At 37.5% G+C, this 27,279-nt stretch overlaps 1 protein-coding gene across 3 annotated transcripts in view; it reads right to left on the bottom strand.

Moving 5' to 3' along the window:
• The window catches only part of CTNND2 (catenin delta 2), a 550,669-nt gene that overhangs the window by 436,765 nt on the left and 86,625 nt on the right, over positions 1-27,279 (bottom strand). For all 3 annotated transcript variants that reach the window (XM_088528913.1, XM_088528914.1, XM_088528912.1), the window contains exon 2: positions 15,568-15,701. In XM_088528913.1, coding sequence (XP_088385039.1) covers positions 15,568-15,696 — 129 coding nt within the window. In that variant the 5' untranslated portion in view covers positions 15,697-15,701. The remainder of the gene's footprint in view (positions 1-15,567; positions 15,702-27,279) is intronic.

Raw genomic sequence — 27,279 nt, 5'->3', positions numbered from 1 at the left:
ATAATATTTACATGTTTACCACTTGTACTGTAACTCAAACAAATCCTAATTTCACCCTCTTGGTTTAATCTGGAGAAATCACACTGATTTAACCGTGTTTATATTTATACAGCCTACCTATACTGTGGCTCTTATATGAATTCCAAATTCGTATACTAAATCCTCAACACTATTCAATATCAAACAAACCTAAAAAAAAGTTAAGCATGCAAATTAATGGACCAAATAAAAAGTACTTCCATATTTTGTACACAATACCTCATAAATACAGCTGAGTTTGAGAAAATTAGGCTAAACTCTATTAGGCTAAACTACTATTAGGCAAGCTTACAGGTTAGGGTCTGGTCTGAGACTCTCATGAACCGGTGTAGTGCTGTTTGCCCTGCAAATCAGAGTTCCTTCTGAAGAGGTCTCAGTAACATGAGGAAACCCTGCTCTGTTCCTGGAGAGATGCAGCACATCTCCCATATGCTTTGTCACTGCAAAAAGCAGATTAAGGTGGATGCATTCAGTACTTTTTTCTGCAAGTTCTGCCTTCTTTGTTCTGTAGTTGCAGGAAAATCTCATTTTCCATCAAAAAAGACATACCTAGGGCTTCTGCTTGTGAAGCGTGACAATGTGAATCCCTAACTTCAAAATCCAAACTCTTGAGTAAAGACAACCCAAAATTAAACACAAAGATTGTTGTTGCTCTGGGTGAGGACATTCACAGGCTTGGGCCTGAAACCCAGTTGTATGTGTGTATACTCTCTTAATTTCCTTTTCCTTGGGAATTTCTAAGAGGCAGTCAAGAAAATGCTGTTCTATGTTAAACCATTTATTATCATATGCTGTATCAGAAACAGAGAAAATGAGTTTAACTAGCAGAACTGAGGAACATATTGGGTATTCACTAAGGAATGCAAACATCAAACATAACTTGCTCAAAGACTTGAAACAGAGTAAAATTCTTAATTAAAAGGAAAAAAATAATGCAGAAACATTTTTCTTTTTTTTTTTTCCTTCTGTTGCAGAAACACCATTTTTTTCCCTTCTGTTGAAACAACAGCATGGTATCTCTGTAAGCATCTATTTTTATTTACCTACTCATGTGGGTAAGGAACAAATTTACTATACTATCCAAATAATCACATTGAACAACCTTTTTCCTACAAGCAGAGTAATTCCCTTCTCTCAGGGAACCAACCAACAAACAAACCAAAGGATAGATTCCAGCAATGGAAAGCTTTCATTGTAGTCAAACATGACAGCCAGAGGAAAGCATATTTAAAAGTGCTGACAGGTGAGGTTTACAGGCACACCAGGCAAGAGCATAAATAAAAGACAATCAAATCAAGAATATAGCATTTGACTTCTCATGTTTTACTGTGAGCCAAGATAAAATATTTAGTTGTTATTCCAAAGTGCCTCTTTTGTTTAATGCTACATTTGTTTGTTCAACTGAGGCTAGCATTAGGCATATGAGCTATGAATGAATGCACAAACAAAATAACCCTTCACAAAACACTGGAAAGACACGGAGAACAAATACTGTTCCTCCAATTTGAGCTTTAGTGTCATAAACTATTAGAAAACCCTGACGGAGAAAAGCTGCTCAAGTTTTATGAAAAGGTCCTACAGAAATAAGCATTAATTTCATTATCTTGGACAAAGGTGCTCCGAAATCGACAGAAATGGTGCTGAAACAACTATAACGCAGGGACTGGTGTCAATTTGTTTGCTTGTTAATTATTATATTATCAAGGCTAATATTATTATGGTTCATAAAGTAACTTTCTGTTGCAGTCTTGAAATTTAAAATCAGAAAAACAATTCCATCAGATGAGAACACTCTTTGTTTTAATAAACATAACAGACCTAATAATAGCATTATAACCAGTGGGTTATTATGATCTTTCAACGTGAGAGGATTGTACCTGAGGCTTCTGTGCCTCTTTAAACCATAGAGGTTATACAGAGCTGTACAACCTACAGTCGACTGTACTTAAGGGCAAGTACCAGGACTCATAACCTCTTGTATTTGCCATCTCACGTCCCACAGCTATTTGCATTTTTGCCACTATGTTGGTTTAATAAGACTGGTACATGACTCTGTACTACCTGGCTATGTATTTTATCCGCTTATATGAAGTGATACATTGTCTTTTGAGCTCTTGCAAGTAATTCCATTTTCAAAAGATATGCTGCTACTGTCTTCTCACAGGGGTACCTCCATCAGCGCTGCTTGCTGCGTTAAGCTACATTACTGCTAAATCATCTCTGGGCCAAGCAGCTTTAAGTCTTCAGGTATAGTTTCTGCTAACCTACGAAATAGGATGTGCGGAAAAGTGATTTACCAAGCAAACAAACCTGAGATGGACAGGATTGATTTTATATGAGGAAACCGACATTTTAGCAGTTGGCTTCACTAAACACAAATCTAATTACAAGCAGCATTTTGGCAACCTTGCTGGACAGAGGTTGTTCCCTTCAACCTCATCTCCAGTCTGATGCAGTGGTGTGGAATTACTACGCGGTAGTGTATGAAAGGGTTAGTTTGGGAAGCTTTAATTAAATGCCTCTCACCAATAAATGACGTTATTTTGAAACCCAGTATCGACTTTCAGACACTATTTCTGCCCAGATTCCACATGCTTAACCGAAGTGTGTTACACACCATACTTGTGCTCCAGTAAAACATTTTACACCCTTCTGCCAGACACAGTCAGGAGGCCCTTGCCTCTGAAAGGATGGCTGGCTTTGGAGGGTTTGTGCACATGCATTTTTAGTCAGTTTTAAGATTTTTATCTCTAAATTGCTTACTTTGGAGGAAATGCACACAAAGATTGCATATTACTTTTCATTTTGTAGATCAAAGGTGCTCAGATAATCTAACCTCCTACAGAAACACAGACATTTTAATAACGGTGTCCCCAAAAGAATTTATAACATATTTGCATTTTTAAAATTATTAATGTGGATACTTAACTAATCATTTTCTTTCAGTTATTTCTTTCTAGCTACTGGAAAAAATATAGCATTGCCTTCTAGAAAACAATCCCGTTAAAACTGACAAAATACAAAAGTAGTTTTTAAGCCAAAAGAGAAGGAGCAAGACCTCTTCCTCAAAACATTGAGGTATTAATTTAATATCTCCTTTTACTGTAAAAAACATAGCCTTTTTCCAGTATGCTATATGATTTCAAGCCTTTAGAAATATTTCAGGAGTAGTCTCGAATTCTCAGCAAGCCTAACACAGCTACAGGTCTTACTTTATATTAAGAGGGGTTTCAAAGTTAAGTATAAAAACTAGACAGATCTCCAAAAAATAATATACCACATATGTAGTGTATATAAAATTAATTATCAGCATAACATGTTTACAGATAGCTTATTGTATTAAAGTTATGTAAATACAATAGTCATACTTTTTTCAGACAAGAAAATAAGTTCCACCATTAAAAGAGGTAAAATGTCACAGATTTGTACATTGCATAACTTATTTTGGAAAATTTATACATAAATTGCTTTTATACATTCTATAGGGATTCATTTTTATAATTAACTTTATCATAATTTGAATCCCTGTCTTCAAAGCTCACTCTTCAGAATTAAACCTGGATTCAGCTCAAATCTCTAAGCTCTCTGACTTGCAAATAACTCATTTAAAGAACTTCATTAGTTGTAAAATGACAATTATGTTGTAAAATGTACATCGTGCCATGCTCAAGTATCTGCAGGATTAGACAGGACCCTTTGCTGATTATGTTTACAAGAAAACACGTTGAGAACTTGACTCTAGCATTGCTGATGAATACAGATGTTTATACAATGGCTTGAACAGTCTGTAGTGAATTAACCCAATCACATGAGCTACCTTAGGTCTTACTGGGCTTGCTAGCACAAGCTTGGTTGGTTATTGGCTGTAAAGCTCCTGGGAAGGGGTGCCTATATTAGGGTCATCTCAATTGTCTCCTTATGCAGTCTATGCCGATAAAGAAAAGATGTTTAGAACAACTTCTATAGATGGTGTTAAGTGATGATGAAAAGAATATTCTGAAGACCAAGTGATTCACTTAACATTCGAAAGTGACATGACAGCAACCAGTGATAGGCAAGGACGCCTCATGGCTTGGCCAAAAAAACAAGTAGTTATTGGGGATTATTGTTGTTCTTGCACAGGAAACATATTCCTTCCACAAATTTCAATAAAACAAACCTCGCTTGGGAAACACAGTCATATAAACGCACAGACATTTTAACAGTGGGTGGTAATACTTGCTCTGCAGGACAACAACTTCATTTGGGCTAATAATAAGTGCATAAAAGACTAATATCCAGTAACCAACACACTTTAAAAGCCTACTCCTGATAAGAAATCCTTGTTTTAACAAGCGTTATCTCTTCACGCAGCTATTTCAGAACATGTTCAGAACAGCACAGCCTACTAGGGTATAACACCAAGCTGACACCTGTTTCCAAATCTAGGCAGTATCTAAGAAGGAAAGCAGATTCCTTTGTGTGGTAACCACGAAGACTACCAGAAAACTATTTTAAATAGTCAAAAATACATAAATTCAATGAAGATTATGTCTTTGAAGGCATAATCAAATGCAGAGCTTACTTGAGTTTTAGTAATGGGAGATGAAGTGTACTTTGAAAAGGACTGTGAACAAAAAATGCAGTAGAAATGACGAAGATAAAATGTATTAGACACTATAAACTGTGGCAGGTTTTGAAGATACAACATCCCAGGAGACTACAGAATACCCACCAGAAGTTAAGTACTTTATTTTCTTTAAAGTATCAAACCTGCCTCAGGATTTAACCCAGAAGGGAGGGAGGATGGAACAGGTAGTGGTATAAGGCTACTTTTTTTTTTTTTTTTTTTACAAAGTCAAATAAAGTAGACAGAAACATGCAATAATTCCACTTGCTGGGCAAATAACCCTAATCCTGTCAGTTTTGACACTGGAATTTCTTCTAAATAATCCCTAAAAAAACACGAGCTGTATCTCTTCTAGACAATCCTTTTGTCTCGTGTCAACCACTCAAGTTTTACGGAAAAAATAAAGCATTAAATAAATACATTACTGTAATATATTGCTATGTAACCAAAATTGTTTATTGTAAGTATTGCACTGCAGATCTCCCCCAGCTCTAAAGAAGGCTGGCCAAGCACCAGAAAATACTCTCTGAATCCAAAGATAAGCCCAATGAAGAGTCTCCTGCAGACCTGATCATGCAATAAAGAAGTGCTGCCCACTCTCTGTCCCACTGAGACCAAGCAAAGCCCGCCAGCTTCCTGCAGCAGCATAAATGGTCTTTTTCATTAATATCTTGCCCTCATTTCTGATCTGTTTATTTAAACCGACGATCAGGTAATGAGTTTTCCAATTTATTTGCTAGGAGCCTTCATTTTGTGTGACCTAAGGTTCAAATCACACATGAAGACACAAAGCTTCTGCGAATTAGCTTCCCCCAGAGGGAAGGTTCACCACCACATAAGATAATTTGCTGCATTGAAGGGTGTAACATAGTACCTGTAGCTATTTTGGCTTTCTCCAGATATTCACCTGATAAATGAACCAACGGACACAAGCACTGCCTCCCCTAAAGGACCAGTGCTGCCACTCTTCGTGTATTTATACCTGCAACCTATCTGAAATTTAGGGAAATGTGGTTATTTTCATTTCAAGAAAAATAGCAACCTAAGAGCTAATAGAAATGATCACTTGTATAAAGCCTGGGAGAAAAAAAAAAAAAAAAAAAAAAAAAAGAAAAGAAATTTGAGGCTACTTTTGCCTCTTTATCTTTATACTTTTGTATTATTAATTTTACAAAAACATGTTTGTTTGTTTTTCCACATTTGTGGAAAATGCTCCATGCAAATGCTAAGATCTGGTCAAGTATGAGAAGCAAAGGCTTGGTCTCTATAACCTCCTTAGAAAGTGAAATCTGTATCTAAAAATAAAGGGCATCTTCAAGGAAGAAAAAATAAATAAAATGAATTTGAAAAGCAAATCTTAACAAAAACTTTCTATTCCCTGTTCTACTTTAGCTGTTTTTTTCCCTTCATCCATCAGTCCTGCCCAGGCTGTTGGCTGATTTACTACTACATTCCTTTATCACTTAATACAAACACTGAAAAAGATCAATTAGATTATTCTGCAATAATCGGCTACTATCCTCAGTTTCTAATCTTGTAATGAGCTTTATGAAAAGAAAAAGAAATATGTTATCCACACTATAGATACACAGGTATAAACTACAGTTTGAAAATAATTGTGCATTATCATGGAATTATTATAGAACTATTGAACCTTAGTAATTTTGGCTGAAGATCATCTAGTGCAACTTGCCACTTGGAACACAACAATTCCCAACCCTAGATTAGGATTTGTATAGCTAACTCTTGAAAGGATGAAGCTACCACAGACTTTTCGGGCCATCTGCTCATATACTTTAGAAACCTCATGAAAAAGCTTTCCCATGTCCAGCGTGAAGTTCACAAGCTGCAATAAACGGCTGTGTTACCCTTTGCTAAACTCTATATTGCTCCTAGGAAAGATTGGACACCACCTTATTGCCTCCTTGAAGTTGTCACGATTACAAACCCGTATTGATGCACGGGGTTGCGTTGTCACAGGTGCAGAATTTTGCCCTGCTCTTTTTAATTACCCAAATTCTCCATTGGCTCAGTGCTCAAGCTTCTCAAGGACTCAAAAATCTTTAAGGCTGAAGCTCCATTTCAGCTTTCTAACCATAACTCTAACTAACATCGCTCACAAACTTGGTGAGGGCACATTCTGCCCGAGTCTGTTACAAGCTGATGAATATATTGAATAGCATGAATACCAGACACAGCCCCTGGGGTACTTCACTTATCACTAGCTGCTAGCTGTTAAAAGGTATTGATTACTGTCAAATCAGTCCAGTAGTCCAGCTCATTTTCAATCTACATTATTCCACACTACGTTTCCTCAGCTCTTGAGGATACTGACCACTGACAACAACACGGCAAAAGGTATCGAAAGTCTTCATCTAAGTGGAACATATATCACATCAGCCTCGTTTACACTGTCAGTCTTTTCATCACAGAAGACAATCAGATTAGTAAAGCAGGAATTACGCTTAAGAAACCTGGGCTGTTTATCTTCTTCTAGAATAAGACCCATGTCTAGAAATGCGTACAGAGAAAATGTCTTCCATTAGCTTCCTAGGGACTTTCTGTGTGATCCATCGTAAGATTGCCCCCAGAATTCACTCCTGGACTCACATTTCTCTGAGCTTCCTTCTGCTACCAACATACTTGCAGAATCACTCCTTGGTATTCTACGCCCCAAACTTCAGCTTCAACCAGGCTTTGACACTTCTGATTTCATCAATTTACCTTCTCCAGAAATAATGGAAGAGAAATGGATGGTATTACATAAAGCCAACGACCCTGGAATTACACTCAATTCAAGGTCAGCACACGCATAGTGTTAGAAATCACATTTATATTCTTTCGAAGAATAGTCTGGGCTTGTTTTTTACTATCATAAGGCTGAACCTTTCTCAACCATCCTGCAGCAGGGAATGCAGAAGACTAAGTTCTGAAAAGTCTCAAGAAGATTTTCGGAAAGAGAAACCAAAGCAGTCTGAGATTTTCCCTGACACAAAAATAACCAAGATCCTGTAAAAAAAGAATACAGTTGCTCTTAATCTTTTTAACCGATTTATTAAGCTGAACGGAATTGAACTGAGCTTTCTAATACAACACTCTTCAATAATGAACAGAAACATTTTAAAAATTGCCCAGTGTTTTATTATCAGAGCCAATTAATTTAGAAATCACAAGAGAAGAGAAAAAAAGAAGCCAACATTAGACCACTACTACAAGGATATGTTGTCTCCATAATTAAATAATTCTCCCAGGCACATACTGAGATAAGAAAGGTTAAGAATAAATATAGTCAACTAGGAAGGAATATGTGAAGAATATTAAAACTGAAAGTTAGAATTATTTTAATTTCAGCAACTTTGGCATCTTTTTCAATATTAAATACAATCCTGTTCATCATCAACCCAAAGTTCCACACTTTTCTTAGGTCGCCCATTCATCCCTCATTTGGCTTCATCACTGATAATAGAAAAAACCTCTATACACATTTATATCTTTTTGGGGTTGTGCAGATGAGAAATCAGGAAGAAAATAACTGAAACACACATTCAAATGAAAGTTCAAGCTACAAAGTATAACAAAATAAGTAAAATACTGAATAGAAGAGATGCAAATTAAGATATTTTAATTAAGAGTCTTCGCTATACATTTGTGCTGACATACTAAAAGATGCCATTGACTGCCATCATGTATGTATGAACTGCACAGCCACAGTGTTCAAGTAAAATAACCAAGGCAAGATTCACGAAAAGACATTTTTAAAAATATTCCACAATATGAGTCAAAAATAATTAACAAGCTGTCATCATACAAGGTCTTCAATCAGTGAAGGCTTGTAAAGTGGAGAAGCTGCTATTAGAGCAACTAAGGGTGAAAATTTTTAAAGGAAAAATATTCAGATGCAGTAGTTAGGACTGTGGAAAACCTTGCAGATATTTTACAGTGTTAAACATTGGCTACTTATGCCTACAATCTTACATTTTAGCTACAAACTAACCTATCCTTTTTTTTTTTTTTCTTTTAAGATTATCATCACAAGACATAAATTATGTATTGTTCTAATTCACAAAAACACACCATAAAATAGCTCTTTGCATGACCATAGATGAACTGAGAAGGAGTGGATACAGCTGTCAACAGGAAAGCATCAGAAGCCAAATTGTGTGTGATGGGAAAAACAGAGAAGCATAAGCTTCCCATGGATCTTTTTATGGATGAAAAGAGGAGGGAGAACATTGGTTTCTGTTCAGAGCAAACTGTTGAAAACCAGACAGACAGATTTCTTTTCATTCATTTGTTCCCAATGCATTCATGAAAACATAGCTATGCATGGTCTTTGTTAACTAGCCAAATGCACCAAAAATATCTGGTAATGATCATTCTCCGTTTCTTACGGAAACAATCCACTAAGGTTTTAAGCACTGGATAATTTATTGTGCCAGATAAGAGAATACAGCTGCATATTACCCACACGCCACTCCAGTATGAAGTACTTTTTCATTTGTATATATTTTTATAGATTCACAGAATAAATGGTATTTCACTTTACAACAGTAAATGACAAGAACTTAATGTTCTTGTCATCAGCCTTTACATTTTTGCCTGCTTCTAAAGCAGTAAGTTAAGGGTACTGATATGAGTTATTAATTTAGCTTAGCTCTTCAGCATTTAGGGAGGCATCACTGTGGCGTAGGCTATCAATTTTTATTTTGGCATGTGACAGTGAACCTGGCGCGTGCTGGAGCACAGCAACAGTAGCACCGCCAGTTCAATATCCACAAACAGGCACCATGTCAACCCTCCCTTTGAGCAGCTACCAACCCTCGCCCTCACATTTATTACTGCCCATGTGTTACACTCCATCAGCTGGCCTCAGCATTAAAAACCTCTAAAGCGGGTACAGTTTTTGCATACAAGCTGTGGGATGCTTACAGCTCTTTATAGACTGTAGAAGGGAAACACCATTACACACACATTTTATGATGTCTTTTAATGCCGCCAGGCACCCCTGCGATCGGCCCACACATACCACAGCCATGCAGAGTGGCTGAAGGACTTACCCTTCTGCCAGAGCTCCAGCTTGCTCCCTCCTTTCCTAGTGTTATCCGCCCAGGAAAAGCCAGGCCCAAGCAAAATTCAAGGCCCTGCCTGCCAGCGTTCACCCAGCAGAGCAGTGTCTTGGAGCTATACCAGGAGGCTGCCTCAAATGGCGGTAGGGACCCAACGAGCACCTTCATGTGGAGGCAAGAGTGGAAAATGTAGCCAAACAGAAAGCCCTAATCTAAGAAATGGTATTCGTTACTGATGGGAAAAAATAACCCAGTATCCTCTTATTTTCTGTGACTTGGAACAAGCAGAACAATGCAAATTGTGTTGGAAAAGCTTTTAACACACACGAGCACTGCTTTGTGGAAAAAAAAAAAAAAAAGCACATTACAGTCCACTTTTCCCCTCTGAACAAAATTAGTATTCAAGTATTCATTCAGAATTAGGCTATTAAAAATTAGCTGTGGTTGACCAAGAAGGTAATAACTCCTGCCATTTTACCAAACGTAGTAAAAACCTGAGAATTTCCAGGTGAATCTGCTGACTTAGGAAGAAGGATCAAAGCCATTTGCAGGATCTGATGCAGTCACCTTCCTGTGCAGCAGCAGTTTCCAGCAAGGATGTGGACGGCCAATATGCCGAAAGAGTGTCCAAAAATGAGTGTAAGTAAAACTCTCCAAAAGTAAAATTCCCCAAAAATGTCTTTTTGAAAAAGGGAAAAAAAAAAAAAAAAAAGGACTTTTTGGTCCTTTGGACATCGGTTTGCTTTTTTGATTAAAAAATAAAAAAATAAAAAGAATTTAGGAATTAATCCATTCATCATTTGTCTTGGACTTTATAAAGAACCTTCACAGTTTTTTTTTAAAGGTTAATATCTTTTGTGGGCATTTTACCCCTTCAAACTGGAAAGCTTCTGATTAGAGGCAATGACAAAATAATTTTCTGTCACCAGAAATTTCACAAATACTTTTTCTGCAGAAAGAAAGAAGTACACACATTGCTAAAATGAATTTATTATGTACCTCTCAGTTCTTTTAATATTAATCATACCACATGAAGTCATCCTCAAAGTTAAGATAGGAGACAATGCACTTTAACTTCCAGGTTTAGATTTAATTTAAATTTCCTTTAACAGACTTGTAATGTATTTTTATCGAAGTGCAACATGCAGAGCATTAAACTACCTCTTAAATATTTTTTTCTAGAATACAAAAGATTTAAATAACCCAAAGAAAGATATAGCTCCATTTAGCAGTAAACACATCGGGGTGGAAAATGCCATCTCAGGAGAAAACACACAAAAACAAATTGTAAACCACAATAGAGGAATTCACGTTTTCAGAATGACGTAAAGGAAGCCTTGGCTTGTCTAGCCAAGGAAGTAGGGTAGGTGCACCTGAACCCTCTGCTCATTTTTACACAGCAATACTACCCTGAGCTTGCTGCGCCGATGCCAATACTACAAAAAGCACTTTATTCGGCCCAGAGCATGAAGCATATTTTTACAGCAGCTGTGCCAAGAAACGCTACCTTTGAAAACAAGTTGGCAAACTGATCCAGCACCCCTCCCTCGAAAAAGAAGCCCAAACACAAATGCCCAAAGCCCCTATTACTTGTCCATCAGTCAGGTCTGTCAGTAGGGCAGAGGGAGCTGCATCTACAGAGAAGCGGGCGCGGTGTGATTAGCCATTCCTACCTCTGTTAATTTGGGTTCTTTCAAGGACCGAATTTAAAGCAAGGTAAGACTGAGAATGTATTCTGCTAAGCTGATTAAAAGGCTTGATTTAGACGGGGAGGGGGGAGGAGAGGAGAGAGAGATCAGCAACATTTAATATATTAATTTTTAAAATATTTTAAACTAAAATTCGGATATTAACATTAATACTTTTTAGGGGATCTATGGTTTTTTCCCCACTAATGGCAACAGATGTCCCTTCAACAGCTGGAGAGGAGTGTTTTTGGGGCAACAAATGTGTCAAAGGTGTTCATATCCCCGTTGCGTGTTAGCAAAAGGTCCTGTACCTGTCTTTCTGATGCCCTCTAATAGGGCTCTAGGTTAGCATTAGACTAAGCTGCCACTAGGCAGCATTCTACCTAACTTCCCTGAAATCTCTGAATTATTAATTTTTCAACAGTACTTTATGTCAAAATAGCATAATATTTCATTTTATTCTGACACTAGACATTTTCTTCCTTCTCTTCAAAGGTGGTTTTGCTGTAAGGTATTTGCTGTGTATTCCCTCACTACTCTTCTATCACTCTAAAACTTTACAAAAGCCTTTCTGCTCTTAGTTCATTTTAGAGAGCCCCAAACAAATATATTTAGGATTATCATCCATATCTTTTTTTTTTTTTCTTTTACCTTCCTTCCAGGGAATTTTGGTTGGTTGGTTGATTGTTTTCTTCATACTCTCTCTACTGTGGCTACTGCATCTTTGGCACTACACAGAGTATGCCTGGTTTGGAAGGAAAATTGCATCTCTAGTCCCGGCACTCCCGTAATCTTCCACTTCCCAAGAAGTAATACACTGAATACAGTTGCAGCTGCTCCAAAAAAGCTAGAAGAGACCACATTAAACTGAGAACTCCAGAAACCAATACAGCAGGGCATAGAACAAGGGTATTAAGTGATTTCCTCCTTCTTCACCAGCCCTGTGAAGACTCTCTCAAAACTTCCCTACTCGATTTCCAGATTCTAACATTGGGAATCAAACATCTCAAAAGCAATCCCATCAACTTGAGGACACATCTGGGAAGCACTAACTGTACTAATCAAGCTTCACAAGTGTTGGTCCATCCATCAACTTAGTAGTACAGTATCCATTGCATTTATACTTCTGGCATTCAAAATATGTCATGCAGCCTAGTCCAATTCCTATTCTACTCTACTAATATCTGAAAAACAATGTATTAATGAAAAAAGATGGCAAAATGAAGGGGGAAATCTCTACTTGGAATATCTGAAAATCTCATTGGCAACATGGGACTTCTGTAATTATGTGAATACAATTATGTTGTGTGAATATATTCACTTCCACACATGCTATTGTGAGAGATAATAAAAGAACTTAAATATTGAAGTACAACGAGCTCAGGTCCAAAAGTGAGATGCTAAAACTTTTAGAGGCAAAGAGTCTGATGCTTGAAGGAGAGCAAGATAAGGACTTATTATAATTGATTCTATATAGGAAAGCCACAGAAGAGTTAAGATCATTATTGAAATTATTAGTTTCTATAAAGGAACAATGAGATTTTATGCAGGCGAATATCATATGGTACAACAGAGCATTCAATTTAAAAGGGGAAACAGTTGTGAAAGTCAATCTGTGATCAGATTTTAGGCTCACTAATTGGATAACGGTGAAAAGTGCTCTGAGATGTGTTCACTGGTCACACTATTGGTCACACATTTCAATTCTCCTCAGGCTGCAAAACCTTGATTCTGATGCTCTTAATTTTGACTGCCTGATAAAATCCTCAGCTTTAATTTTTCCCCAAGTTACAAGCCCTCTTAATGAGGGCAGCTTGGAACCACCTCAGCCAAAGCTCACTGCCTAGCATCTCATGAATTCTTAGTTATGCAAAATATGGCCTATGTGTCACCTCCAGCAGTGCTTGCTGACATTGAGAAGTTAGAACGGACCAAATCTGCATTGAATATTCCCAAATTCATAACTTCTTTCCCCAAAAGTATGATACTTGACTGCAATTCCGTGTACTTATCCAGGGGAAAAACACAAATGAAACGGCTTACCCATTAAAAAAGGGAGTTTGGGGTTCTAATTTCTTAAATATCTCTAACCTTTCTACAACAAAACACTCATTTTCTGTTTCTATTTTTGGCAGATCACGATCTTTAAAAGCACATGGCAAAATCTTCTGATCCAGTTATGACCAACTGCTATTGATTCCATTTAGCATAGCAAGCAAAATCTCTTGACACAATTTTTACAGACCTTTCGTCAAAATACACAGGACACAAATAAGTGGTCTTCAAACGAGGCACAGCAAAGCTTCGGATTTTGAGTAAATCATTTATGCTTCATGTAGGAAGTTTAACTGAAACAGGTAAACGGAGTATCTATAAAGTCTTCTGCCACCTTCTTTTGCATATCCTGCCCCCTTCAAAGATTTGAAACCCCTCCTTCCATGCTATAAAACCTGCAGTTTACTTCGCTGCAGCCATCCAAAGATACTGTTCTAGATACTTCATGAGAAAACAGCCTATAAACAGGCAATACGTGTGCTAAGAGAATTAAAAGCAGCAACACAACACTTTTAAAGAATTAGCACAATACAAGTATGCAACATATTTGATTCATCCAAATACACCTGCATTATGAACTTGATCATCTTTTCCTTTGTTATCAACACTTTTGCATAATCGTGTTCATATTTCTAAAATTCCAGGCATACTTCTGGCTAAAGGCAAGAGTGACATTAAGCAAAAGCAATTACCAAGCAGTGAAGTACTTTTCTTTCAGAAAGCACTTTTCTTTCTAAGAAGCAGACACTACCCATCTGTACATTCAGACTGTTAGCAGCCTCCTTCATCTATTCCTCTATTACAGGACTAGTGTAATTCTCTAGCTGCTGGAAAATGGAAATGGTGCCTTTTCCTAGAATTCTTCCAGGAACAAACTAAATAGTGCAAACATGGCAAAACACAAAATAGTGTTGGGAAGAGGAAAAGCCCCAAATCAGGTTTGCTTTCAAGTCATAACTATAAAATAATAAAGCCAACAAAGCTTGGAGTCACACGGCCTTTGCAATAGTGAGTGTGGCAGAATATAAGCGGTTTCTATTAAGCCCTATTTGAAGTCACCATATATTTTCAGGAATTCATTGGGATCCAAAATTCATTCTCAATTACCAGTTTATCACAATCTGTGATCCAACAAATTACTTTGTTCGCCACCAACACTATAGGTTAGTTGGCTAGGCTATTCCTTATGATAAGAGATTGCAGAGCTCCTTCCTTGTGGGCTCTGTTTTGCTGCAATCACAGGAATCAAAATAACTTGGCTAATATTTTTTCCACTTAAAATTCTTTTGGCTAGTGTGTTCAGCACTGATTCCTTAGTTATCAATTCACTAATTTATTGATTTTTTTCCACTTAAAAGTATATAAAATTAGGCATAAACTAGCAACACAATCCCAAAATTCAACAAGAGAAAATAACTTCTCATGCTTCAATACTATTTCACATTCTACTGGAAAGACACAATATATCTTCTACCTACATCACTTTACTGAAAATGTTTCCATCATCAGAGGTAACATAATATTGTAGAATCATAAGCTGAAACTCTGTTTTTAAGCTGAGATAATGGTACACGCTCAAGTAATGCTATTATGCTAGAAGAAAATATCTATACAAATATCTAAACTAAGGATAATTCTATTATAATGATCCGATATAAATCCTGATACAAAGCTCCACATTACAACCTGTCTTTCTTGCATTTGTCTTTACAAAAGCAGAAAATATGATTAACCTCCAACACCAAAAGTAGGATTTGGTATATTCCAAAAAACAAGGACAAGGGCATGTCTTTTTATCAAAGTACAATGATTTTTGTCTGCAGTGCTTATATGCCATGCTTTTACACTGCAAAGCCACATGAAAATTACCAATAAGAAAATGAGTATCTTCCAAAACCCCTGCTCACAGTAAAAGGTAAAGAATAAAATGAACAGTTCAACAATTATATTCAATCTATGGTAGGACAGAGAAGAAATATTTTAGGGTCTTTGCAACACACATTTTAAAACTCATTTTGAAAATACAATTATTCAGAAGCCCTCTATAAAACTTTGGTAGAATTCACTAAACCAGATAGTCTTCCAGCATGCAGATGTGGCACTTGCATACCTGTTCTTTAACCGACGCAAGAATTGCAGAGGTCGTCTCCGTTTCGGAGCCATCGCCGTTGGATGTGTTCAACACCGGACTAAGGGAACTTGTCTTATCCGAAGACGAGGGCTGGTCTGGAACAGGCATAGCTTCTGCACATCAGGGGAAAACAAAACAATTGCTTTGTTATTACAAAGATGACAGCTACCAGAAATCACATGCATGTAAGAAAAATATTATTTTAAAGAAGCTGTAGAAGAACTTGAATGTTTCAGGGGGGTAATATAGAAGTAATTAATTCATCACCCTTTTTAAACTACTAAGTTAACTTAAAATTAATTTCTAAGACAAAATATTAAATGATCTCCTAGTTTTACAACAAAATATTCACCGCAGCACATTTGGAGAGTATTGAAACCACTTATAGCTTTTTTTTTTTTTAATATATACTATTCCAGTGGCAGCATCCAGCATGAAATTACAACATCATGAAAGAAATTAATCATGAAATGCTTTGCAAACAGAGAGCCGATAAAAGATACATGAGAGAAATATAAACCTTCAAGTATTGATTTTCTAACTTGAATGGCTATTTAATATATAATTCATTTTAAGATAACTTACTCCCCCTAACTTCTTCCTAGTCTAGATGTCTAGACAATTTAGACAGCATTTTATCATAGAGTTGTGGAGGGAGGAAAGAAAATTCTTAGAGCTTACTGTTATTTCTAATATTTGAGGGTGATTATAGAAAGGTATATCTTTCTGAAGATTAAACAATAGCATAGCATCTCGTATCTCTGGATAAATGCTGCTACAGACATATTTCTGCAGGCAAATCAAGCCACTTCCCAGAACTGAATGAGCCCAGAGGCAGCGTGCATGGTTATGTGCAGGTGAGTTAGGCTAAGATCCCATGCACAGGGAAGCTGGCCAAATGTGTTTACTTTGTGGGTTGAATCTGGCTTGCAAGGTGCCAGCAGGACACCCCTCCTAAGGGGTTTCCAGTGTGGTGCCATCCGAGGGGTGGCAGGGCACTTGTTATTTGCCTTGCTGGCACATGTCCTGCCTTGGCTCCATTCTCCTTTCCAGGTCTTCATAAAATAAAACTTCTTATGGAAGTCTGCAAAGGGGAGCTGGGTAAAAGTGACCTAAAAAAAATTCAGAGCCCAGCATAAGCAGTCGTGCACCAGCTTTCCATGGAAATGAGGGCTCTTAAAGGAAGGGAGGATGGCAATCTGTAAGTTTGGCTCTGTAGCCTCAGTGCTGACTATGATGGCTCATTCAGCCCAGCCAGGACGTCTTTTCCAAAAGCTTCCTGAAGCTCAGAACACTGGCATGCATACAATGTAAAACACATGAAAAATATAATTATTCATAAAACATCTTCAGTTATTTCACTTAAAGAAAAATCTCTCTAAATCCTACTCTGGATTAGTTTATAAATTGAAGGATTATATTGTATAGCATAATATGTTATTTCTAATTAAAACAGTTGCATATTTTCAGGATTGCCTTTTAGTATGCAAATCATTAAATGTGGTAAATACTGAATCCTTAGCTCTGGTAATGTCCTTGCTTGAGATGCATACACAGCCCCAAGTTAATACTTGAAAATCCAGATGATATACCTGTCTCCTCCTACCACAAGGACAGCATATAAACCTTCCACATGATTCCAACGCAGCAATTCAAAATGACCTTTGAATTATATTTTCTTATTCAGTGCCACAGTGTCTCCTGTCATAACAAATCACCAATGTTCTACAATGTAACATATAATTAAACACAGTTAGCAGAAAACAATTACACATTGCTATCTCTCTAAAGTACTACAACAAAATGCATGCGCACTCATACGTGCACATCCCTATTCTACTACCTTACTTCCAATCATCTAAATTTCTTAACTATATATATATACACACACACGTATATACTAATTGCAGCATAAGAGAAAGAAAAATGATTTTTCTGTAAATAAATAATTTTTTAAAAGGGATATATGGTCTAATAACTCATTTTGCAGATCTATTTTTCAGCATAAACCTTGGATTGCATCATTCCTGCTATTTGCTCCACATCATGAAGCTTGGCTGCAAATTGTGCACAGGAAAGAGAGAGACTGCCAGGATTCAGGAATAAAGTCAGGCTGTGTCGAAAAGGCCTGGCACCTTTGCAGCCACTCAGTGAGGGGCAGTGGGGAGCCCAAACGCTTCCCATTTCTCCAGCAACTTGGAGCAAGTAAAATCCAGAAAACTGGACAAGACTGGAGGTCAAAAACTCCCTGGCCCTGCTCTTGGCTGCTGGAAATTGTCATTTTATGCATGTTTTAATTTTCCTCTTCATTTGAGGAATTAGGAGCCATTATCTCCTGCCTGCCCTTCTCCTACCTCTCCAGCTCCCCAACACAGTGTGTAGCCAGCATATGGGGGTTTATATATAAATCTTCAAAAAAAGTATAATAAACCAACAGGCATAGCGCATATGCTATTTCTCTAGAAACAGAGAAATCACAAGAAATGTTGTTGATACTAAAAGTACTATTTTGTGCATCTATGGAAATATGCAAGTCTTATGCAAATTATCAAATAACTAGGTTTCTTCTGGACATACAATATCATTTCTAATATCTATCTCATTTGCTCAACTTATCCCTACAGTCATTTCAGGAAAAAGACTGCAGCCAATTGCATCTAATAAGCTAATGTCACTGATTCTGCAGTGTGACAATATCTGGCTGAGCTTTTACCATTTTAACATTTTTGTATTACACAAAATCATATGAAAGATCATATGAAACACCTCTCACCAAACCTGCCCGCAGCCTCCTCACTCAATCTGTTCCTAGCCTTCTAGGGAGCTCATTTTGGTGTCTAATATCAGGGTTTCACAGAGCAATTTAAGACCAGAGTTTCCTGTACCATTCATAATGGACACAAAAATGAAATAATTTCACTCTTCTTCATTAAAACTCCAGCACATATGATGACTACTTTCCCCATCCTTCTGCTCTGGGTTCTCTTTACTAGGAAAGCTATCCTTATTCTTAACATCCCCTCTTGTAAATCAGGCTCACTGATAACAACCTCTCAGCTCACGTACAAGTGAGAACAGCAGTGAAAAAGCTAAATGAAAATCAGGTCAAGTGTGGACATGGAAAGTCTCCAAGAAGCTGAACAGGCTACTAGAGAGCACAGTAATGAGAACATGAAGTAAATCTGTTGTATTCAGTTTCCCCAACAGCACCGAGATTCATAGCAGCATCATGAGGCCACGTAACGCAGGGCACCTACAGGCTCCTGAGACAACACGAGTTCAACCCTAGATGATCACGGACAGCCAAAGACAAAAGTATTACCAGCCATTTGGGAACACATTAGGAAGTCAGACATAAATCATTCATAGATTCTCATGCTTAATATGACTGGCAAAATTCTCTTTGGAGTTTAGCCTTGTTTTTTTTTTCCAGGTTGACTTTGTAGGAGTGTCTCAGAATTCTTCCTCACAAACCCACCACCCCCAGGCGCCTTTTGTCTTTAGCAAGAGACAAGAAAAACGGGCCTTGACGGCTAACGTGAGTGCACTGGCTATTTTAACACCAGCCCTTCCTGATGCCTTCGACAGCACATTGCTCCTCACTCGTTACCTGCAAAGGCTCTGTGACCACAACACCCTCCAGGCATCGGTTGCTCTCACTGCAGAGTAACTGCTTGCAAACAAAAACTGTTAGGCGACTATTCAGTTTTTAGGCCTTTCCCACTTTGTCAAACTCACTTAAAATAAGTCAGCTGATATAAAGGTTATCAGAAGTCAGGCAGAAAGACACTTCATAAACTTAATTTTGTGGGAAAGCACGTTAAAAGCCTTTGCAATGATGATGACTTATCAAAAACGTCAAAAGTTGCCCACAGGCAACTCAGGACATTACTCCTGAGATCAACAGGACCCAGAGGTTCTGTGGGTCTGTTCTTGGGTCAGAGATGAGTAGAAGGTAGCTACATCTGAGACAGCTAAAACCCACCTGTGTGTGGAATTATATTTCAGTGCTCCCTTGCAACCAGAGATTCCAGCGGGGTAGCGAGCAGTAAATATGATAAATTGACAGCCGCGCCGCACCTGGAGCCCTTGCCCTTTTACAGCTCCCCTTAAGTTAGTGAGCATGTGAAGGATGCCGGGCGCAATGCCATGCCGGGCGCAGCGCCACAGCAATGCAATGGCCCAAGTCACCGAGCACTATGGACTGCAGCATTCCTACTTGTCTAGCTAAGGATTTTTTATTTTTTATTCTTTAAAAAAAAAAATAGAGAGAGCGCGCGCGAGCAGAATGACAGGTCATTTCAAGGCAGTATTTTCATATTTTCAACACCCCAGGTTTGTTCTAAGTAATAGCTCTTTTTGGAGATTTTTGATAATATTCACTTTTAATCTGAAATTATTCCCTCTATTCAGTTCCTGTTCAGCTTCAAGTGAGATAGTATCCAACTGTACCAGAGTCATTAAATTGATTAGTTAGGACAATAACATTAACATAATGATGACTAACATAGCTGTTCTTCTATAAACCTATAAACCTATGCCAAATGGAACTCTATTCACATTTTAGTCCCCACATTTTCCATCAGTATGTTTTATACAAATAACAAGCAGGAGTAAATATATGCATAATTCTGAAAGAAAATTGATAATAAATAGTTAAAATGCACTATACACATATTTCGGGTGCATCTATCCCTATGCACCAGCACATATCAGCATACCACTACCCTTATGCTGACATTTTTTTCCCTTTTGGCTTATAGGAATTTCCAACATGTGTCCATTGCCTCCTGTCCTTTCACTACACATCTTTGAAAAGTGCTTGGCTTCGTCTTCTCTGTTCTCCCATGCTTTTCCTTTCCCCTTCTCTTGCTGTTCCAACATCTTATCTATGAACTTTCGAGCCTTTATCCTATTCAGGTCACTGGGATATTATCGGTAAACTTTAGTCGGAACCACTTTTAAAAACTATTTTCAATGCACCCTAAATGCATAGACTTAAAATCCTTTCCATCAGAACCAAACTCTTCTTAAAGTGAAAGGATGACGGACAGCAATCACAAGCTACAATGTAGGAAATTCTGATAGGACATAAGGAATATGTTATTTACCATGAGACTTGTTAAGCAGGGAAGCAGGACACAGTGCTTGCGCTAGGGAATCCCATGAAATTTTACTCTCATTTAAATGAATGTTGATGTGCTTTATGTATAAAATTCTCTTCTTATATATGCATCAAGGACATTTTAGTAGCACACAGAAGCACCTTTTATGACAGCCTATAAATGCCCAGCAACTACTAGCATGACATTCAGAACCGGAAAAGAAAAGTTTGCAAGACCAGATAACTTCTGTGGAATTTATAATGCGGCAGGGATGCTGGACGGCGGATGCCTTTTCTCACATCAGTGCTTCATGCCATCTCTAACAACTCAGCTAATTCCAAGCAAGACTGTGTTCAGGCACAGGGGCACCATCACAGCTCACAGACAGACATTCTACACTATATAAAAATCCTTAGGAAAAACAACATTATTTAGTCATGACCACAGAAAAATGGCATCTCAGATGCTGTGAGTTCATTGGAAAGATTAATTTTGCATGTGCACTTTTATAGAGATTTTTAATTGTATTGGCCATGGATTTACCAAGACCAAATGTGGTTGCAGCCATGAATATGGCACTGTGTGCTAAAGGCACTCAAATAACACAGTTCAATCATGACTTGTTGCTACTTTTACTCAAGTGAGGGAGCTGCTTTCGAAAGGAGACCTTTGAATGATTGTTTTCCCTTTCTCTCCCCATCAGAAACACTGTGCCTTGTTCATGACATCCTTGGACAGCACTGAAAGGAAAAAGTGCTAAAACTGAAAAAGCAGCATAATGATCTATAAACTTAGCACTAATTCCCTTTCCAGCTTAAACTGATTTGTTTTAATATGTTCTTGCTCTTTTGTAGTATATGTTTAAAGAAAAAATGAAGCCTATTTTAAAGAGGTTGTCTTGAGAGTGTTGACAGTACTTTCATTTTTTAAATATTACCCTGATATTCCCTTGAAAGTCACTTCATTAATGCTGCTTACACAGTCTGCTGTTACAGTACCCTTTCAGGGGTAGAAAGTACAGACTGCTAAAAAAAAATCTGGAAAACTATGATAAAAACTGAATGATCTGTTACATTCGCAATTGCATCAAATCAGTGAAATCAGAAAATCCAAATATGTTTCATTAATTAAAAGACATTGCAGTAAGGAATATATACTCCCTAGTGAGTTTTGTTTGTACAATGAGCCATTAATCAGTAAGAGCATTTGTTATAAAAGTGTAAGTCATGCTGTCTTACTTCATAGCAACCAATTTGTCCTGTTACTGCACTAATCTGGAAAACCACGAACAGCACTGAAGTAGCCTTGGTTAAAAATCCCTTAAGAGAATCCAGTATTCAATTATACATCTGGAAATACTTCTTCCTTTCTTTCCTCTCAGTTAGATATCCCAAACACGATATGGTGTGTTGTGAATATGAGTATTTTAAGTAAGTATTTTTTATTATTCCCATTACATTTCTTCTTTACAACTGTTTCAGAATAATGAGAACTTTTTGTAAATGACTGCTTGAGCATTGTTTCATTTGTTCTAAAATTGTACGTTTATATTTACTTTCCAAATAACTATTTATAATTTCAAAAACCCACATTAAGATTTCAAAAGGAATGATCAACATGCATCCTATTTCTAGCTGTTTTAATTAAAGATAGATATATAAAATACTCCAATGTTCTCCAACATAACTACTACATGACTACAATATTTCTGTTTCTCTATATATGTATGAAGAACAGTGTTATTTACAAGAGTACAGTTATGAACACTAGCTTCTAATAACTGCAGCAAACAAAACAAACTAGTTAGCACAGTATCTGCAAATATGAAAACCACCTGATTTCATAGTATTCACTGAAGCATTCTGGTAACACAGCTTAAGAAATAAGTGGGTGTAGGCTGGCACAATAACAATACAGAATACAATAGCTTTTGCAGTTCTTGCAAGTTGTTACTTAGGTAGGACCCTAAACACATCGAGTCATGTTTGATAGTAGAGATATGGAGAAAAAACTCAAATAATAATTTCCTTATTACATATAAGGACAACTCTGTCATCTGAGATGTTGCTTTTTCTGATTATCACATACATACGACTTTTGGACTAATGGTTTTCAGTAGGTTTTTGGAATAATAGCCCTACTGGATGAGGCAGGAATTGGCACTTCTCGACTGCTCCCACTTGCAAGGAACCAGCATCAGCAGAAAGATGACATATTCCAGTCCTTTGATAATGTCAGGCTGTGGAGGTGATTGAAGACTGAGATAACACTGGATCTGGTTAACAGGATATATTTCTGATAATGTTGCATTAAATTTCTCTCTAGGGTAGTTCAATTACTCACCAGCACATTACACCTATAATGACATAGGACATCCTTCAACTGCACAACACTAAAACCAGGGAGGAAGTCTATAAAGAAAGGCCTTCTCTTCTCCTGCACATATACTAACAGTAAAATTGCACTCCTTAGTGAGGGCTCTTTTTTTTTTTTTTTTTTTTTCTCCTATCTTTGCAGGCACTTTGATGCAATTTGTGGCTGTGTATTCTTAAAAATAGGCTAGTAATCTCTCCAAGTCAACATCAATACTAACCCTGGGTGGATTAAAAATCAGAGATGAGCCCCAAACAATGAAGACAGGATGCTATCAGCCAGCTTCTCCCATCCTCTTTCCCTATTTATGTGCTATGGCAACTGAAATAATCAACACAGATAAACCCCATGCTGGCTTGAAACACGTTCCTACTTCATTGGTGTTGAAACTGCTATTTCTAGCATGTACCATTTGAGAGCAGAGAAAAAAATCTTATGAAAATATTTCACAGCTGGAATCAGCAACATGATCACAAGGAGAAACCAGCGTAAAAATTCATATTCCTGCCAATATTTTACAGATTCAGCATGAGGATTTACAATAATTGACTTCAGTTTTGCTGAAAAAAATAAATCTTTTCATAAATCAAGCAAATTTGCTCCATTCATGGAATCTAATAAGAGAATATTGTTTGCTAGTATTACTGAGGGAACTAGAATTCTTATTTCAGTGACAATGCCAATGTCCTCAAGCATATAGAACAAAATGCACATTTTTGAACAAATGCCAAAAATACTCCCACAGTGAATTCTTATAATCTCCTGTGACCTAGATATCATAAGAGTAGATGATACTAACAATACACAGCACTTTTTTTTTTTTTCTTTCTTTTTCCTTTTCTTCAGCAATCGTTTACTGACTGGGAATAACTTGTAAATTTAAGTAGCTTAGTACTTCCTGATAATATCCTCAAGAGCAATAAGAGAAAAACATTGTTTGCAATACAAAAGATGGGGGTCAAAACCAGAAACCCTTCAAGATACTTGCTCATTACAAAGAACAGAAATAAAAATGCAAAAGCACAACCCTCTCTAAGCCTGAGCAAGTAATTCACTAAAGGTTCTGTGCCAAGATACACTGTTTATTACTACTACTTAAATTTAAATTGCAGACTGATTCATGCTGTCTACTCTTAACGTTTCCCATGGCTCTGAACCTGAACTAGGATAGACAGTTCTATTACTGGTGTAATCTCAGGACTAATCTACTTCCTCATTAATTCCTACAGTTAAGGAGCTTACTTATACATATCATACTGAATTGCACAGATCTTCGCCTCATGTCTTACTCCTATAAAAGGGCTATGCCAGGCTGCAGAATGCGTACTGCTGAGGCCCAAGCAACGTTGTGTGCAAGGTATTTCCAAACTTTCCTTCAGAGATACAAATGACCTTCGGCAGTTCGGACTGGACTAGCAAACCAGCAGCAGCAGCAGTCACTCCAGGATTCTTTTCAGGTCTATGTCTTTCAAAGGGAGGTGGTCAAAGAGCACCAGGTCCCCTTGTTTGTTCACTACTTGCTGGAGTAGGGGTACTTATCATTTGAATGCTTGGATCTGTCTCTACCAGGCCATGAAACAAGCAGAGCAACCAAACCTTTCCTTAGCACCTCCCCAAAGAGCAGAGGCGGCCCTGCAGAGAAGGTGACAGCTGGCGTGGCATTGTCAGCACCATCCTAAGCAGCATTCCTCAGGGCAAGTGCGGCTGCTTGCTTCCCCACCCCTTCTCACATGGGCTTATGAGTGATGCCCGAGTTCCACAAAAAGCACAAGTCTCACATTAGGTTCCTCTCAGGTTACCAGAGTAGGCCGAACATTCAGGTTATCAGAAGAGAGGTATTGTCTAATGAAGGAGAGAGAGAAGGACAGGCAGACAACTGCAAGATCGATCACAGTTACCACATGAACCTCAGACTCAACTACACACATCTAGGCTCCCCACGTACCTGGGGACACCATGCATAATTCTCTGCTCCACATCCTCTTCCGAATCTTTCATTTCAAGCTTGCAATTACACGCTATTCTTGTTTGCCCACTCTCTTCTTCACTATACTGGATCCCAGCTTTCTCCATTTCTTCCCAAAACTTCTGATCTTCTCCCCACCTCTCACTCCTGTGTAGTACTAATGAGCTCAGAATCCAGTGTTTTATACGAGAAGACAGGATGCTTTACCAGTCCATAAGGGCAGTATTTTACATTTATCCACAGGAATTTTATCATCCATTTACTCAGCTTCGTGAAATTCTTTGGCAATATTCCCACTCTTGGTTCTTCTTTTTATTCTATCATGAATAATTTAGTATCTTCATAAAACTCAGCCACTCCACTATGTACTGAACAAATTAGGCCCATGCTGGACACAACTTTGATGAGCCTCATCCAGTGAAAATCCACCATTTGTGGATTGTTACTGTTTCTTTCTTAACTTTTAATCAGCTTTTCAAAAATGTAGGGAGCTAAGCTACAGTGGCTCAGCTTCCTTCAGAGGTCTACACAAGTGACCTTGCCTACCGAAACCTTTCAGAAACTCAAGCAAACCCCAACTAGATCTCGCACTGGAAACTCACAGACCCGACAAATTTATCGTGAATGACTTCCCTTTACAAGAGCCAGTTCCACAAAACATTCTATTTATCTACTAGTTCTTTTCTACTAAGTAGTTTCAAATGAATGGCAGGCTTACCGTCCGCAGCTCCTGGATATGCCCAAGAGCATGATCAGGCACTTCCAAATCCTTTGGCAGGTATGAGCTGAGAAGTTACACAGTACTGCCTTATACCTTACCAGGTACTACTACCAGCTATACCACAGAGCAGAGCTCCAGCAAGTATGATAGATACTTCGGCTCTCCCAATTTTCATTGTCAATTGGAAAATTAGAATAAAACACATAGGCTAGTACTTGCCTTCCTAAGGATGGGTCTTGATCATATATATTTTTCAAACTCAGAGTTTTATTGTTCCCAATATACTAGCCTTATAACTCCATAGCTATAATTTTACTTATATGCATCTATATAATCATAACCTGCTGTAGAAATATACATGTGTACAGCTGTAACCACAGTTATTCAGCTCTTAGCATTATATTCTACTTGATATATATCCAATTCTCTCTCATCTAATTAGCAGGTCACATTTAAGCAGTGGTAAGTGAAGACAAGAGACAAATGCAAGGAATGTAATGAAGTTACATCACAGGAAGACACCACCTTAGCAGCAAAAAAAGACGATGTTTTAGTCAAAATCTACAAGAAAAATGAAGTTTTATTTTATTCTGATAAAAATATAAAACTTTCATCCATACTCTTATGCTTTAGGATATATGGGCAAACTAAACTCAAATCCAGCATTATTGTTGGTCTGACTTAATACCAATGCCACAGTCTTCTGGACATGCATGATAGCACATAAAACCAACTCCTAAAATAGAGGTAAGAGAAAGCAAATGTATATTTGAATTGTCAAGTGTACAGAAGCACAAGAAATAAAAAAAGTCTTAGCTCTGTAGACATGAAAAATTGGCTTTTTTAGTTACAAAAACACCAATAACAACAGCAAAAAAAATCCACTGTTAATATGACATGGCAGATGTACAAGCATCAGCCTTGTTTTTTCCATAAAATTAATCCCTTCACATTTGCTAACCCAACCCCCCTGTTCCTGCACAGTATGTATCTTCTATTTTTGTTTTTTTCTAGACAAAATGATATTATTCAGATGATAGCTAATTGACAAAAAAGATAAAAGATATGTATGTTTAATTTGCCTGAGACTACCTATTCTAATAGTTTCAGTTTTCATTCTGTTATGGTATCATTTCACAGCATTATCTTTAACCACATATGTTGAGCATGTTCTTAAAATATATCAGTTAGAAATATATCACTTGCAAGACTGACAGCAGACTTGCTACATTACGTCTTCCTTCTTCCTTTGCCCCCCGCCCCCGCCACATTGGATAATCTATGAAATGATAGAACACTGGTAATTTTTTAAAGTTCATTTAAGGATTCCTTGCCTGCTTCCATCACCACCATCTTGGCAATTCTCACCCTTGTGCCTTGATCCCCCTACACAAGGGACTTCAAATCTTTGTTAACTCAACAAATTAATTGATCCAGGAGGAAGAAAATAAAAATCTTACAAACACGCTAATATTTGTTCCTTAAAAATGAAAGAAGCTGCAAAGTGAACACAAGATCAAGGAGCA

This window comes from Tinamus guttatus, unplaced genomic scaffold, assembly GCF_059628265.1.
Source record: "Tinamus guttatus ecotype Peru unplaced genomic scaffold, ASM5962826v1 Tinamus_guttatus_pri_ptg000315l, whole genome shotgun sequence".
Taxonomy (NCBI): domain Eukaryota; kingdom Metazoa; phylum Chordata; class Aves; order Tinamiformes; family Tinamidae; genus Tinamus; species Tinamus guttatus.
The sequence above is the reverse complement of the archived record's forward strand: the minus strand, read 5'-3'. Positions and strand labels throughout refer to the sequence as shown.